The 16,581-nt window shown below is 53.9% G+C and overlaps 1 protein-coding gene across 2 annotated transcripts in view; it reads left to right on the top strand.

The window, feature by feature from the left end:
* SQSTM1 (sequestosome 1) overlaps positions 1-16,581 on the top strand; it is a 26,154-nt gene extending 9,573 nt beyond the window's left edge. Inside the window, exons 1-8 of one of the 2 annotated variants that reach the window (XM_047865609.1) lie at positions 3,815-4,070; positions 5,816-5,911; positions 6,414-6,643; positions 6,738-6,879; positions 8,383-8,463; positions 14,113-14,324; positions 14,513-14,708; positions 15,734-16,581. In XM_047865609.1, the coding sequence (XP_047721565.1) occupies positions 3,854-4,070; positions 5,816-5,911; positions 6,414-6,643; positions 6,738-6,879; positions 8,383-8,463; positions 14,113-14,324; positions 14,513-14,708; positions 15,734-15,891 (1,332 nt within the window). In that variant the 5' untranslated portion in view covers positions 3,815-3,853 and the 3' untranslated portion in view covers positions 15,892-16,581. Of the gene's footprint in view, positions 1-3,814; positions 4,071-5,815; positions 5,912-6,413; positions 6,644-6,737; positions 6,880-8,382; positions 8,464-14,112; positions 14,325-14,512; positions 14,709-15,733 lie in introns of those variants that run through there. The other variant, XM_047865617.1, reaches the window with a different exon arrangement.

The raw sequence follows: 16,581 nt of genomic DNA, 5'->3' as shown, positions 1-16,581 counted from the left end.
CCCTCGTCTGAGCCTCCATCCTGGCAGGTTCCACTTAATGAACAGCCTGAGGGGAACTGCAGTCACCTATATCAGACCACAGGATCTGCCGGGTGAAGTGGGTGTGCTCTCCCTGTTGCTGCAGGGATGGGGGGAACCAGTGCCCCTGCTGGCATGTCTGTGGGGCAAGGACCTGCTCAGTGCTAGGGGCCCAGGGACCCATACTTGAGAAAGGGCTGCCCAGAGGGCACCACCAGGGTGGGGTGAGGATGAGGTTGGGTCCAGCCTCCACCCAGGGGCAGTCTGCAGCTCCCTCTGGGGACCCCCCACCTTGGCCTGAGCTCTGGCTGCATGTTCCTTCCCTGCCAGGCATGTAGGACTGGGGTCTCAGCCAGAGAGGTCCCTGGTGCCACCCATGGGGCTTAGTGTTTCTGCCCAACTTGGGCACTGAGCTTTCTGGTATGTCTTTTACACACATGACCTGAATTAGGCGGTGGGCCGTCTTCTTTTTCTCATTCAGTTTTGGTGAGAGCTGTCTCCAGAGCCCACCACCCATGAGCGGCTCTGACAGACGTGGAGGGTGACCCTCAATGCTCCCTTCAGGACCCAAGTGTCCCGCCCCCCGGGGAATGCTGGGCAGGCGGCTGAGCCCAGAACCGCTGCTCCTGTCCTCCAGCAGCCATGTGCTCCCAGGTGCTAAGTTAGGCAACTTAGCATTACCTAACTCTCCCAACCGTGACTCTCCGTGGCATTATTCCATTTCCCCGATGACACTTACCTTGAGCCCTTTTTCTTTAGAAACACTCCCAGACCCACCCCACCCTCACCCTGTCATGGTGCCCCCACCTGCCCCTACACTCTTGGTTGGCCCATGCATTTTTGCAGGAAGGGTTAAATGTAGGTAATATTCAGTGTCTGGGGATTTTCCCAAGGGGTTGCTCAGGAAAGGCCTCATGGAGGAGGTGACAATTATGGAGAGGTTAGGTTGCAAGAGGAGGGAGGGAGGGTTCCAGGCAGGGGGAGGAAGGAGCCAGGGAAAGTCACCAGGTGGAATGAGTTAGCATGGTTAGGAACCAAGGGTGTGTCTCTCCCTTGTGAGGGAGAACAGTGGAGCTCAGTGTGGGACTCCCACCCACGAACCACTCTGTTCCTCCATGGACAAACTCAGTCCCTGGACCCAGTGCTGGGTTCTGGAGGGGTCTGATCCCCTGTGATCCTGGTTTCCTTCAGGTGACCTACAGCAGCCTGGCCTGAGTCCTGCGGTGGCCTTGTCTGTGGTTGCCCCAGCACCCCCTATAAGCTTGGCTCCACATCCCAAAGAAAATACAGGAAACTTCAGAAAACCATTGTCAAGGGATGGGGTTACTTCTTTAAGGGGGAGGAATAGGGGGGCGGAATTGAGGTGGTTACAACATCCCAGACAACAATAAACTAAACCAGATAACCTCCCAGCCACTCCTGCTCGTCCCCCAGAAAATCCTGACCCAGGTCTCTTCCGTGCTCCCCACACTTTCACCTCAACCCCGACTGTAGTCTCCTTCCTGACATCCCTACGTCCAGTGGACGCCCCCAAAGGCAGCCAAACAACAGCTAGCAAAGCCTAGGGGCATTGCCTGGGAGCGGCCCATTCTAGCCCCATTTCAAAGATGGGGAAACTGAGAGGCTTGTCATATGCCCAAAGATGGCAGGCCCAGTAGATAGTGGGTCTTCTGGCTCAGGTGCAAGTGGGGCATAGGGGAGGTCCCTGACACCCAAGAAGGGGAAAGACAGCAGATGTCAGAAGGGGGCACTGGACCCCTTCTGGTTGGCTCTGGTCTCCACGCTGCCAGCTCCATGCCACCCTGGCCTCTCTGAGCTCTTGTGGCTCTGGGGGTCCTGCTCCCCACCCCTGCTTCCTGGCTGCTTGTTAAAATGTTGCTGAGATAGGTGGCAGCGGGGCGGGGATCCCCCTGTTATGACGGTGGTCATGGGACGCTGACTCACTGCTGGCCAGACCACCTGACCTCACCCGGCAGGCGAGAGGGCCCTGCCAGGGGGTTCCCCAGCTGCCGCCTTGTTTACTTCTCACTAGCCTTGGGGGAGGGCAGGGCAAGGGCCATGTTCAGCAGTAGGGCATCCTGGGAAGGTCACAGCTGGGACTCTCTAGAGCGGGGAGGGGGGGGGTGGGGCTCCAGGTTGGTTTCCCTGGGCCCCATTCCCTGCCACCCTCTTTTCACCTAAAGTCTTCATCCCTCCTCTCAAACCACGGTCCCAAATGGGCTGAACAGAGGAGAAAGCAAAGGAGGTTCTGCTGGCAGCATCTGTTTCCGCTGCTTGTTTGGACAGGGGCCGCACCTTGAGCCCTTCCTGAAGGGCTTTCCTTCTGCGCCCCCACTTATTCAGATGAGGCTGCTGAAACCTGGGGGGAGGTAGGACGCTGGGCTCTTGGCTCAGCCTCTTCTGGGCTGCCAGGCTCCCAGGCTGCTGAGTCACCCCCATGGACACCTGTGGGCCCTGCAGCTTCTGCCCGGCACCCCCTGACCCTGTCTGCGGGGCACGGGGCATTGGGTCAGTTTCCCAGGCTCCCAATAGGGATGCAGGAAGGGGTCTGAGAGGGTATATCCTCTCAAAAAGGGCTTCTTTGGCCTGGGCGGGGGTGTGAAGACTTGCCTAGTCTGGAACCCCTGGGGAGGACCAGACACACCTGTGGACAGGTCCCTGCTCTGCTTCCAGGGGCAAACCACCTTCACATCTGAGCCAAATCCACCCACCCTTCCCTTCTAGGTTTCCCATCCCTTGAGGTTTTACCTGCTCCCACAAACCACACCATGAGAGGACAGGATTTTGACTCAGCAGGTCTGACTTCTCACAGGACCCGACCTGGGAGATGACATGGGATGATATACCCTTCCTGTCCACCTCCTTCCAAGACCACACACCCCCCCCCCCAACTTCCTCCAGACCTTGCGAACAGGTGGATTTTGTCACATGAAGCAGTGTTTCTTGGTTACTAGCTGGAGGGCTGTTGGTCTGACCCCTGGGGTGCCCGTGAGACCCACAGGCCTGAGACCACACAGGCCCTTGGAGCACCACCTGCTGAACCGAGCTCTGCGCTGACAGGTGGGTGCCTGGCTGCCCATGGGGAGCGCCCTGGGCTGCAGTGAACGCGTAATGACTACCGAGGCTCCAGGAAGCCTTGGCTGGCCCTCCGGCCAGGTGAGCGTGAGGAGACTCTGGGCTCAACCTTACCCTCTATTATACTGGGAGCTCCCTGATGCTCAGGCCTGAGCTGGGGGTATGTCCCTCAAGCCAGTAAGGGGCCGTCATAGGGGATGCTGGGGGCGGTGGAGCGGGCTGCCACCCGGGAAGCCAAGTGCTTCGGGAGGCTGTGAAGAATGCAGACTCGGGACAGAACCTAGGGGACTAGTTTGTTCTGGCCTGGGGCTTCCGGCCTCTGTGGGCCCCCTCCCGTTGCTCTGGGTATCCCCGGCGGCCTCCGTTCTGCTTTGCTGAGTCACCGCCCGGCCCAAGCCTGGGAGGGCTCTGGGGCGGGACCCCTTCGGGGTGCCTCCCCTCAGGTGAGGATGCCAGGGTCCTGGCCTAGATGTCGGAGTCCTAGGCCGGTCTCTTGGGGTGCGCTAAGGACATGAGGAGAGGTGTCGGCAATACGGGAGTACCGGAGACTGTGAGGGAACACTTGGGGGCGCGGGAGAAGAGGGGGGAGCTTGCTGGAGGCCTATGCAGGGCGGCGCGCGCTCGCCTTGAGGGCGGAGCGGGCCGCCGAGTCCCCGCCCCCAGGAGGCCGTCCTGGGCGGGGCTTCCCGCGTTCTCTACAAAAGCCGAGCGCTCTTTGCCGCTGCGGCCCAGCTTGCTTCCTCCTCACCAACAAGCAGTGATGGCGTCGCTCACCGTCAAGGCCTACCTTCTGGGCAAGGAGGACGCGGCCCGTGAGATCCGCCGCTTCAGCTTCTGCTTCAGCCCAGAACCCGAGGCGGAGGCGGAGGCCGAGGCGGAGGTCGCGGCTGGGCCCGGACCCTGCGAACGGCTGCTGAGCCGGGTGGCCGCCCTGTTCCCCGCGCTGCGGCCCGGAGGCTTCCAGACGCACTATCGCGGTGAGCGGGCCGGGCGCCCTCGGGCAGCTGCTTGGGGCCGTGACGCAGGCTTGCCGTGCGGGGCCGGGTGGCTGGCCCTTCTCGTCCGGCCTGGCGGAGCCTGCCGGGGTCTGCTCTGACCGCTGTCTGGGTGGGCGTCGAGTCTGCCTCGGGCGCACTTCTGGGCCCGGTGCTGCAAGGCTCTCTCGGTGGGTTTCAGGCCCGGGGGCGCAGGGCGCCGCCCCTCCCCCCGCCGTGACGTCGCAGATCTTGGCAAGGGCGCGTGGGGGCGTCCTAGCCGGCTCCCGGCGGGCACTCAGGTTACGCTGACATCCTGTGGCTGCCGAATCTGGGCTGGCTAGGGCCGGGTGGGGGTTCAGATAGGGCCCGGGAAGGGCCGGCCGGGGGCAGAAGTGAGACGGGAGAATGAGCGCGGGGGTGCGAGGGCTCAGGCAGGGCTGCCTGGCTGACGAGTGCGCACACTGTCCCCCTGGCAGTGGACAGAGGGCCAAAAGCAAAACATTCTTCAGAAGCGTCGGTGGAGGGACAGAAACCCGGGAACCAGCTCAGTTTCTTGCTGCGCTGGTGTGACTGGTGGCTGCTGGTGGGTGGGGTGGGGAAGTGGTTGTGGCTGGGAGGGAGGCGGGCAGCCAAGGCCGGCCCCTGGGGAGGGGCAGCGCCGGGACCTCCCTTAGGAGTGCTGCCAGCTGGTCTGCCCGCTTCTGGATTGTTTTGTTTTGTTTTGTGATGACTTTATTGAGCTGTAATTCACTTACAATTCACCCACTTAAAGTGCACAGTTTTGAGCGACTTGTGCAACTATCATCACAGTTTTCAGAACCTTTTCATCAAATTACAAAGGAAGTGTACCCTTTGGCTCTCTTCCTGTTCTCCTCACCCCTAAGCAACCACTGATCTTTTTCTGTATGGAAGTCCTTATTCTGGACATTTCACATAAATCTGTACATGGAATCTGACCATTATGTATTCTTTGGTGACTGGCTTCTTAGCATAACATTTTCGAGGTTTACATGTGCTGTAGCATAGTTCAGTACTTAATTCCTTTTTGTGATGAATAGTCTCCCATTTTACGGACATACCACATTTTGTTTATGCATTCATTAGTTGATGGATATTTTGGTTAATCACCTTATGGTATCCTGCCCCTGTTCTTGTGGTGGACGTTTCATCTGGTGGCCCACAGACCTGGCCCAGTCTGCATGGTGTAATGTACTGTGTGGTTTGGCCTATGTGGTGGGACTTGAACACCATTAGCTAAATCTAAGTCTAAAAATGCAAGAGTACGTACAGATACTTTAGCTTCATTGGAGCAGGAAGTAGGCAGACCTAAACCACAGGAGGCCCAAGGCCTTTGGAAGGGCTGGGCCCCTAGGAACCCATCACAGGTATGGATCTCCTGCAGTTGAAGATGGGTCTAAAGCGTGGTCGGAAGTGGACCGAGGGAGCACCTGTTTACAGGACAGCTGGCTTAAAGGCAGAGCAGGTGGCCAGCTGTCCCTACGAACACATGCTCTGTCTCCCGTGGGCGTCCACGACCCATGTTGGGGTGCTTACCTTCCAGGCAGTGGGGAGTGAAAGGGCATTCTGACCTCTGGCCTCAGCCCTGCTGGCCCCTGGCTCACACAGGTGTGCCTCAGTTTCTAGGCCTGCAGGTGCCCCTTTAGGGTTGGCCTCAGCCCCTCTGAGCAGCTTGTGTTGGGCTGAGAAGCCCTGGGTGCTTACATGCTGTCTTTTAAACAATCTAGATGAGGACGGAGACTTGGTTGCCTTTTCCAGCGACGAGGAGCTGACCATGGCAATGTCCTATGTGAAGGATGACATCTTCCGTATTTACATTAAAGGTAAAGGTCTGAAGCTGGGTGCTTCTTCTAAGTAAGGTCAGCTTGAGATTTTTGAGAAATCCCTTCAGAGTGGGAGGGGGAAAGAACCTGTGGGTTGAAACCAAGACTTAATCATCACTGTGCTTGGCCCGAGAAAGGAGTCTGTCCACCGCATGGGGTGGGGCCTGAGGATCTCTGGGTTCATTCTTGATTATGCCTAGACCAAGTGCCTTGGGCTGGGACAGCTTTGGGGGTGCTGTGGGGTTTATTGTAATATGGGGCAAGGCCAAAGCTGTGTGGACACAGCTCCCTGCCACTTCTCGCTCGTCTGGGTAACCAGCACAAGGACCAGGAACCTCCTGGCAGTTTCTCAGGTCCCTTTGTTACTGTCACTTGAACAGCTGAGTTCTGCAGGGACTCTGTCTGGAGAGTAGGGCTGGGGCCTGCTAACTGAAAGCCCTATGGTGGTGACGAACGGGAGACTTCTGGGGTCCCACCTCTCAGCTCTCTGCCCTTCCTGCAGAGAAGAAGGAGTGCCGGCGGGACCACCGCCCCCCGTGTGCTCAGGAGGCACCCCGCAGCATGGTGCACCCCAATGTGATCTGTGATGGTTGCAATGGGCCGGTGGTGGGGACCCGCTACAAATGCAGCGTCTGCCCGGACTATGACTTGTGTGCTGCCTGTGAGGGGAAGGGCTTGCACAGAGAGCACAACAAGCTTGTCTTCCCCACCACCTTTGGGCCCTTCTCCGAGGTGAGTGGGGCTTCCCTGAGGGCTGGGGTGGGCCTGGGGCGGAGGGAGTCCCCTGACATGGTGTTGTGCCACCCCTCTGCTTGCTCCTCGTCAGGGCTTCTCGCATAGCCGCTGGCTCCGGAAACTGAAACATGGGCACTTTGGGTGGCCCGGCTGGGAGATGGGCCCACCGGGGAATTGGAGCCCACGTCCCCCTCGTGCAGGGGATGCCCGCCCCAGCCCTGCGGCGGAGTCAGGTGAGGTTTGAGTCTGCCAGCTTCTGAAGGGTGAGATGGCAGGGCTGGTGGAGCCGGAGGGCCTTCCCCAAGTCCAGAGTCTGCTGCTGGGCCTGTGGCCCGGCAGGCACTTCACAGCTGTTCATGGCATTTGATCCTAACAAACCCTGCAAAGTGGGGGGACATTGTCTTCATTTCATAGCCGGAAAACTGAGGCACCTAAGTGCCCAAGGCCACTAACTCACCTGCACTGAATCTAGCCACGGCCCAGGCGTGATCAGCTGTAATCTTCCCCCAGCTTCTGCCTCACAATGCTGCCCTTCTGAGGTGGCCCTCACCTACAGGCAGGGAGGCCCTGAGAGCTCCCACACCTCTGTGATATGCCCGCTGCTGCTTTTGTGTTGGCTGCCAGCAAAATCAGCCAAATCTGCTCAAAGCTTTTATTTATTTATTTATTTACTTAAAGTTTATATATTTATTTTGAGAGACAGCATGAGCTGGGGAGGGGTAGACGGGGCAGGGGAGAGAGAGAATGCCAAGCAGGATCCATGTGTCGGTGCAGAGCTTGATGCAGAGCTTGATGCAGAGCTTGATGCAGAGCTTGATGCAGAGCTTGATGCAGAGCTTGATGCAGAGCTTGATGCAGAGCTTGATGCAGAGCTTGATGCAGAGCTTGATGCAGAGCTTGATGCAGAGCTTGATGTGGGGCTCAGTGCCACGAAGCTGAGATCATGACCTGAGCTGAAATTAAGAGTCAGATGCTTAAGTGACTGAGCCCCCCCACTGCCCCCCTTTTTTTTAAAGTAAGGTCTACACCCAACATGCAGCTTGAACTCGACCCTGAGATCAAAAGTCCCATGCTGTACTGACTGAGCTATCCAGGTGCCTCTGCTCAAGTCTTTTTTTATTTTTTTCTTCTCTTTTCCTTTTTTTTTTTTTTTTTTTTTTGATGTTTGGCTTATTTTGAGAGAGAGCAGGGGAGGGGCAGAGAGTCCCAAGTAAGCTCTGCACTGGCAGCGCAGAGCCTGACATGGGGCTTGATCCTATGGGTCATGAGTTCATGACCTGAGCCAAAACCAACCAAGAGTCAAACACTCAACCAGCTGAGGCACCCAGGCACCCACCCACACTCAAGTCTTTTTAAACACAATCACAAAGTTAACTTACATGTGGCTTGTGTTCTAGATTTTTGGATTTTGGTTTTATTCTGATTTCATTAACTGTCCTTCGATTTACCTCATCCTTTGGAACAAAGATGGGGATATTTGTTTGGTTTTTGATGTGGTTTGAGCTAGAACGTGGTCCATTTTTTCTACTGCGTGTACTGAATCCCCCACAGGTATCTGAGCACCAGGGTCACAAAGGGGCTGAGAGTGGGAGAGAGTGAGGGAGGGCTGCCAGGACAAGGCCCCTGGGGATAGAGGGGACCCATGATGAACTTGATAGGATTGCAACAGGTGTTCAAGTCACTGAGAAACATGCTTTGAATTAAACATCTTTGTTCTTGTTTTTTGCAAATCAAAGCTTCTGGCCCACCGGAGGATCCCAGCGTGAATTTCCTTAAGAACGTAGGGGAGAGTGTGGCAGCTGCCCTCAGCCCTCTGGGTAAGTAGCTGTCTTTGTCCTTTGATAGCAGTGTTTCGAGAACTAGTGGGTGGCTGTCTGGTGGCTTGTCCCTGGGACACTGTAGAGGAGTTGTCACTGCTGTGCCCTTGATACTGGTGAGCATCTGTTGGCTCACCTTGACCTTTGCCATGTGCTGCACCCCAGGTCACTCAGTTGAAATCCCTGACAAATTCTTGAGCTTTCCACGTGGTGTGAATTGGAAGCAGTGAGTGTGTGGCTGGGATAATCCCAAGAGGCTCAGCTGCAGGGCTGGCCTGTCAACTTCAGATAGTTCTTCCCACAAAGGGCACTCTGCACTTTCCCCGAACGTGAGTCTCAGGTTTACCCAAGGACTTAAGTGAGCAGTTAGCTGAGATGCTGTTTCTTTTTTTCTCCCCTCCACCCCCCCCCCCCCTTTTTTTGCAACCCCAGCTTTTCTGGGTGCTTCCTTACGTGCCTGGCTTGTGCTCGAGCTGGGGAGCAGTGTGTGATAAGGAGTTCTGTGTGACACTGGATTTCACAGGTGTGAGGTTTCTCCATGGGTGAACCACAGCGAGTACCTTTCTGGTGGTGTGACTGGCCCTAGGCTTTATCTATTTATTTTTGTAATTTTTTTTTAAGTTTATTTCGGAGAGTGTGCACACGCTGGTGAGTGGGGGACAGGCACAGAGAGAAGGAGAGAGAATCCCAAGCAGGCTCCCTGCAGCTAGCACACACAGAGTCTGATATGGGGTTTGAACTCAGGAACTGTGAATCATGACCTGAGCTGAAGTCTGAGGTTTAACCGACTGAGCCACCCAGGTGCCCCTGGCCTGAGGCTTTAGAAAGTACCTTCTGCATCTGCTGGTCTTGATGTGGGGGCTTCCAGACAGGGCTTTGTGGCAGTGATAGCCCACTACAAAGGTGACAAGATTATAGTGGCTCCATAATCTCTGACTAGAAGTGCCCTGCTTTGTGACTGCAGTGGCAGGAAGTGCCCACACAGATGGTCTAGAAGTCATGTCCAGTGTCTGAAAGGATGCTGGTGGAAGGGGAGGCATGACTGCCCTCACCTCCAGTGTGAGAGCACCCCAGCTCCCACTCCTTCAGCCCAGAACGCAGCTTTGCGGCAGCAGTGATGTCCTGGCATTGCTGCCCGTCAACACCTCAGGCCGCATACTGTTTTTGTACTGGAGTTTCAGGCACTTGAGGGAGAGAAAAGAACTAATGTTGTTAATGCTTTATAAGGGGCATCAAATCAAGAGATAAGCTAGTGCTAAACCCCAGCTGCCACTCACTTACAACGTGGTGTTGAGAGTGTGAAGGCACTGGGTATTTTGAGAGATGGTCCTCCAAAGGCTGGGATTTAGGGGCACGGGAAGCTTCTTTTTGGAAGACAGTTAATGGGCAGTGGTTCTCTAGCCTGGCTGAGCATCAGAATCACCAACACGGGTTTTTGGGGTATAGATTTTGTTGTATGGGAATGTTACTAAAAGGACTCTGAAGAACAAAGTCCTTCACTAAAAAGAACGAACAAGACAAGCCGGCGAGTCCTAAAGCCAAGTTTAGGTTCAGGTAGGGAACTTTGGAACAGTGTAGAGTCTCAGGTCCACTTTCTTGATTCTGGTAAATGGGTCTTGGGTAGGGCCCGGGGTCTGTTTTGAAGGCTTCCCAGGCCACTCTGGGTCACACTTGCTGTCCATCCGGAGACCCATCTGAGCTTGTGGCATGTTTCAGACCTTGACCTGGGTGCCCCACTCAAGACATCTGGGAATAATTTTGGCACTGCCCAGGTGTTTTGGGATAAGGGTAAAGGCCCTTTTTAAGTCTTTCAAAGTGGGTGGAGTTGCTTTCTACAGCTAGGGAGGAGCCTAGAGCTCTACAAAACAAGTAAAGTTTCAGTAAATATGCCTTTGAGTAATTTCAGTCCCAGAGAGCCACTTGAGGAATTGATTAAGCTCTGGTGTTGTAGGTATCTTCCTTTCTCATGAGTACCTGATGGCTAGGATGACTCATACTGCCAACGGCTGAGAAGGGACTGTTCCCAGAGCAGGGGCCCAGGGACAGCCGTTAATACCTCCCAGAGGGCGGTCTATGTGCAGTGACTCAGCGGCTTTAAAGTAAAACTCCAAGGCCTTTTTTGGTAGGTGCCATGAGAACCAGCTGAGCAGGTCCACCGCTGAGTCCCAGGACTGTTCCTGGCCTGAGTTTGCAGTCCCTGACGTCCAGGACTTGAGAAAACCCTTCCCCACACAGAGGCTTTGGGGGAAGCAGGGCACAGACTGTGGTACATATTGTAAGCCCCTAAAGTGTCAGGTTATCATCAGTTGGAGAACTTGGCTTCTAGAATCTCTCGTTCATTGACAGAAGTCCCATCGTTCATCCATAGAGAAAAGTGAGAGTATGTGGGTGTTCATTGTACTGTTCCAAATTTTCTGTTTGTTGGAACCTTTCATGATGAAATATTGGAGGATAGTAGGGTAAAAACAGCTTAACTATGGCAGATGGGGGGGTGGGTATTGGTAGCTAAGCCTGTCTTTATCTCTGTTTGGTCCTCAAACTCTACCAAAATAACAGTAAAGGGATTAAACAACATGGTGAAAAAATGATAGGGGACAAGATGAGGTGACATCAAACTTTGGAAGGTGGGAAATGGATGGAGGGTAGTAACCAACAGTGGAGGCATCAGAAGCCCGCATCCTGCACAGGAATACTGGTGAGAGGCAAGATGGCCTCTCAGGGTCCAGGAGAGGCCAAGGAGCAGTTAAGACCACTGTTCCGGGATCACATAGAGATCACTGGCTGGTCAGCCAGATGGTGGCCCTTGCCAACCCATGCACAAGACCTGATGTTTAATTGCTGGACCCAGGGAAGCTTTAGCCTTAAGGACACTATTGCCTTACCCTGTCCTGTGTCCACAGCCTGGAATTGGGCACCATGAATGAGCAGTGGGTCTCTAGCAGGTGCTAGGGAGTCCCTGCTCAGGGGAGGCCGAGCATGCTGGAGCAGAGTCCCGCAGCTCTGCTGCCTAGGATCCTGATGCCTGGCCATACACCCAGTCACCCTGCAGAGGGAAATGAATGATGGCCCTGGCCCCACAGGGAGTGCCTCACTAGGATCGACTGCCATGGATCACCGACCATTTGGGAAAATCTCAGCACATGGACAAGAAGGAACTTGGGAAAGGACATTACAGGAAAAAGAATGTTAACATCTTCAGTGAGATACAAAAATATATTTCTATCCTTGAAAAAAGAATAGGATACCATAAAATAACAGATTAAAAAAAATTTTTTTTAATGTTTATTTTTGAGAGAGCGAGAGCTCACGTGTGAGCAAGGAAGAGGCAGAGGGAGACAGGATATGAGGTGGACTCCACACCGACAGCAGAGAGTCCGACGTGGGGCTTGAACTTCTAAACCGTGAGATCATGATCTGAGCCAAAGACAGACTGAGCCACCAGGTGCGCTCCAAGATAAGAACAGATAAGAATGTTCTTAGAATCCAGAAGAAAAATAACAAAGACCTCAGAAGGGGGCTTAGATTTTCAGGTCATTTTAAGGAAATATTCCAGAAGCAAAACAGAGATGAGGGAAAAAGTGAGAAGATTTGAGGATTGATCCTGGAGGCCCAGTATAGGATGAATAATAGAAATGCTAGAAAGAACAGACAAAACCGAAGGAAGGAAATGAGCAAAGAATGTAAGAGCATCTCAGCACTAAGGACATTAACCTCTGGGTTGAAGGGGACCCCAGTTGTCTTGGACAATGACCAAAAACCCCACACCAGAGCTTACTGCCTGGTTTCAGAGCCCTTTGGATAAAGGGAGGCTCTGGAAATGCTCCAGGTTATCCTAAAAACTGGAGAGTTCAAAGCCAGCACTGGAAGCTGGAAGACCATGGAACAACCAGTGACCTCAAAAGCCTGAGCTGAAATGGTTTTTCAACCAAGAGAGCTACCCCCACCTGATTGTCAAGTGTGAGGGCAGAACAAAGTTGTTTTCAGGTATGCAAGGTCTTAGTCATCTTCCTTGGCTCCGACCCTCCCCCAACCCAACAAAATGAAGACATAAACACAGAACGAGGAAGGTGCTCAAAATACGGGACCCAAAACATGAGCAAGATGGGGAGGCGTCAGGTGGGAGAGGAGAGGCAGGTACAGCATTGCTGTGCCTCTGGCCCAGGGAGCTGCCAGCATGGGGCAGTGCCAGGGGTGGTGCTAGAGGGATGGTTTCCAGGGAAAAACTGGACTTGCAGGGGTATCTGGCACTTAACCCAGGTAGAAAATTCCATAGAGCTGTTGGCAGAATACGGAGAGAGTCAGCAAATGAGAAAAGTGAGTGTCGTTAATGTTGCAAAAGGAAAAAAAAAAAAAAAAAACTACAAGGAAATAAGTTCGGTATTTGGGCTGGGAAAGAACAATATTTATATAGTGGCATTAATATAAACACAATGTTGTCACTAAAAGTTTTGAAAGCATAGGGGAAGGGGAGGTAAGTGGATCTAGAATAAGAAGCCAACAAGGAAGAGCAGTGGGGATTGAAAGCTGTCTTTTGGGAGTGGGCAGGCTGTGGTGGGGGACAGGGAGTCTTTGAGATAGCCTTTAGGAGCTGACTCTAAGCCGTGGGTGTGTCGTCCTTTGATAAATTAGTTAGAAACACAGCCTGGCGTCTGGGTAGCTGTCAGTTAAGTGTTTGACTCAGGTCGTGATCTCATGGTTCGTGAGATCGAGCCCTACACCAGGCTCTGTGTTGACAGCATGGAGCCTGCTTAGATTCTATCTCTCTCTCCCTGCCTCTCTCCCACTCAACGCTCTCTCAAAAATAAACATTAGGGCACTGGGTGGCTCAGTAGGTTAAGCGTCTGACTTTGGCTCAGGTCATGATCTCATGGTTGTTGAGTTTGAGCCCCACATCGGGCTTGCTGCTCTCTGTGCAGAGTTCGCTTCAGATCCTCTGCCCATCTGTCTCTGCCCTTCCTGCTGGTGTGTTGTCACTCTTCTCTCAAAAACAAACTTAAAAAAGAGCACCAGGGACCACCTTCCGGGTCCTCAGTGAGCATGTGCCCGTGTGAGAGACCAGAGGAGACCTGCTGGCCTGTGCTTCCAGCCTCACAAAGTTAAGCAGGATTCTAGCATTTACTCTGGTTTTCACATCACCAGGCCCCACACACAAGTGCGATGCTTCATGTGGTCCTCAGCGCTGTGGCTGGGACAGCCTGGCCACCTGGGGGTTTGGCTCCCATTCCTAGGGCTTGGCCCTGCCTGCCGTACAGCTGCTGCCCACACATTTAGGGAAAGACAAGATCTCTTTATGGGGTTTCTGGCTCCAAAGCTGACCTGGGATGTTAGCGGAGATTAAAGTTTCCATAAGTTGGAAGAAGAGAAAGGTCCAATGAGGTGGACAAGTCAGCAGAGTTTTTCTAGAAGCCAGGATATTGGGAGTAGTCAGCCCTTGGGATCTTGAAGATAAAGAGATGACCATCCATTTGCCTGGTCCTGCTCAGTCTGTGTGACTGTGGAGCGTAGCAGATCCCACTCTGTCCTGACCCGTGACGCTCAGGGGGACTGAACATGGAAGGGCTCTGTAAGCCCGTGCGCCCCACACACTGTCACATCAGGGAGGCCCTGTGAAGGCCTCACTGGTTTTTGTTTCCTCCTCGGCCTCTCTAGGCATCGAAGTGGATATTGACGTGGAACATGGAGGGAAGAGAAGCCGCCTCACGCCCGTCTCTCCGGGCAGCTCCAGCACGGAGGAGAAGTGTAGCTCTCAGCCGAGCAGTTGCTCTTCTGACCCCAGCAAACCGGACGGGGACATGGAGGGTGCCGCACGGTCTCTGGCAGAGCAGATGGACAAGATAGCTCTAGAGCCGGGGCAGCCTGAGGCAAGTCTCCCCCTCCAGAGGCCACAGCCACTGCCTGGTGCTTACATGGCTGGCTGATGGCCTTTCTGTTACAGTTCAGTCTGTGAGCCCTCTGCTAGAACTTTCCTTGCCCTTTGTCCACACCTGCCTCTCCCAGGAACTGGGGCTGTGGGCGGGTCCTTGTGTGCTCATGACTGCTTCTGTTCCAGGAACAGATGGAGTCTGATAACTGTTCAGGAGGGGACGAGGACTGGACTCATTTATCTTCAAAAGAAGTAGACCCGTCTACAGGTGAACTCCAGTCTCTACAGATGCCCGAGTCCGAAGGGCCAGCCTCCCTAGACTCTTCTCAGGAAGGGCCCACAGGGCTGAAGGAGGCCGCGGTGTACCCACATCTGCCCCCAGGCAAGTGATTTCAAACAGTTTTATATTTCTTTAAAAAAAATTTTTTTTTTTTTAACATTTATTTATTTTTGAGACAGAGAGAGACAGAGCATGAACGGGGGGAGGGCCAGAGAGAGAGGGAGACACAATCTGAAGCAGGCTCCAGGCTCTGAGCTGTCAGCACAGAGCCTGATGCGGGGCTCGAACTCACAGACCGTGAGATCGTGACCTGAGCGAAGTCGGATGCTCAACCGACTGAGCCACCCAGGCGCCCCAACAGTTTTATATTTCTATCTTTATCCTTCAGAGCATCTAGTCCCCTCCCTTTAGCTTCCAGAGTCATGAAGGCTGTGGGATTTCAAGGCTCTGGCACCGCCACGTGCCCCTAGAAGTGGATTCAAAGTCCACCTTCCATTTCCCTGAGGGAAATGTCGATCTCAGAGCTCCTACAGGAGCCGGGAAGGCCGACCTGTGGAGGGTGGTGTGCCTGGCGGTAGGGCCACGTGAGGACTGCGCAGCCCCGGGTGCATTGAGTAGGAAAGGCAGCTGACCTATTGCTTTGGTTCGTTATGGTCACAAGACGACAATGTTTGAAATGGTAAAACAGGTGAAAACCCGGCTGTGCGCCAGATTTGTATATATGTTCTCTGCCTCAGGGCAGGGGCAGCAACCTATAGCTTATGGGACAAGAGTGAGTTTTTCATTTTTACCATGGTTGGAAAAAAATCAAGATATGAAAACTAGATGAAATTAAAATGGCAGTGTCCAGAATAGAAGTTTTACTGGAGTACAGCCGTGCCTGTCTGTTGACACAGCGTCTGGCTGTTTTATGCTGTAATGGCAGAACTGAGTAGTTGTGAGAAACCATATAGCTTCACACAACAGCTTAAGATATTTACTCTCTGGCCCTTTACGGGAAAGCTGGTCAACCCTGGCCTGGGAACTTCACTCTGAAGGTCAGGGAGCCCGTGGAAGGGCCGGCTCCACAGGCACGGGGTGCTGGCTGGCTGGACTCGCCCTCATGGCTTTTGTCCTCTCTCTGGCAGAAGCTGACCCCCGGCTGATAGAGTCCCTCTCCCAGATGCTGTCCATGGGGTTCTCAGACGAAGGCGGCTGGCTCACCAGGCTCCTACAGACCAAGAACTATGACATCGGGGCTGCCCTGGACACCATCCAGTATTCAAAGCATCCACTGCCGTTGTGACAGCTTTTGCTCACTTGTTCTGTCCCCTTTCTTGTCTCATAGTTGTTTTGAGCTAGTGTAGAACAGCAGGGCCTCTGTAATGGCCAGTTTCTCTGCATTCTTCCAGAATCTGGGGGGCGGGGATGCATGAAGCCATATAGGGCAGGAGAACAAGTGAGAGGAGGAGACCCCAGCGTGTGTGCCAATGTCTGAGAAACGTCTACCAGCTTTCCTTGGGTACGTGGAGACTTCCTGGGGCAGATTGAAAGTCCTTGCTGGGGAGGACACTGAGGCCACATGGCGGCATATTCCTGTTCTCCCCCCACCAGGATTACACCAGCAGTCCAGAATGTCTTGCCTAATGGCCTTCTGCCTTTTTTTAATCACTACTCACATGCTGACATGTAGTTGATTTTCTGCTAGAAACCTGATCCGCTCCAAGTTAAGACGAGTCCCGCCAACATCCTGTCTCCTGTCGGGGTGGAGGAGGAGCAAGTGCAGGAGGGGAGACTAGCGCAGCCTGGGACTGGTCAGGAGGGGGGACTGAGGGGACGGAGGCTGGAGCTCACGGATACTGCCTGTCGTTAACCACTGTAGTTCTCTCCTTTCCCGAGTGTCCTTGCTTTTAAAGAAACCCTTTGTAACCATTCTGTTGCTATGTTGTAAACAATCTGTAAGCACCTTAATCAAAGATGTTGCAACCAGAGATGA

This window comes from Prionailurus viverrinus, chromosome A1, assembly GCF_022837055.1.
Source record: "Prionailurus viverrinus isolate Anna chromosome A1, UM_Priviv_1.0, whole genome shotgun sequence".
Classification (NCBI taxonomy): domain Eukaryota; kingdom Metazoa; phylum Chordata; class Mammalia; order Carnivora; family Felidae; genus Prionailurus; species Prionailurus viverrinus.
The sequence above is the reverse complement of the archived record's forward strand: the minus strand, read 5'-3'. Positions and strand labels throughout refer to the sequence as shown.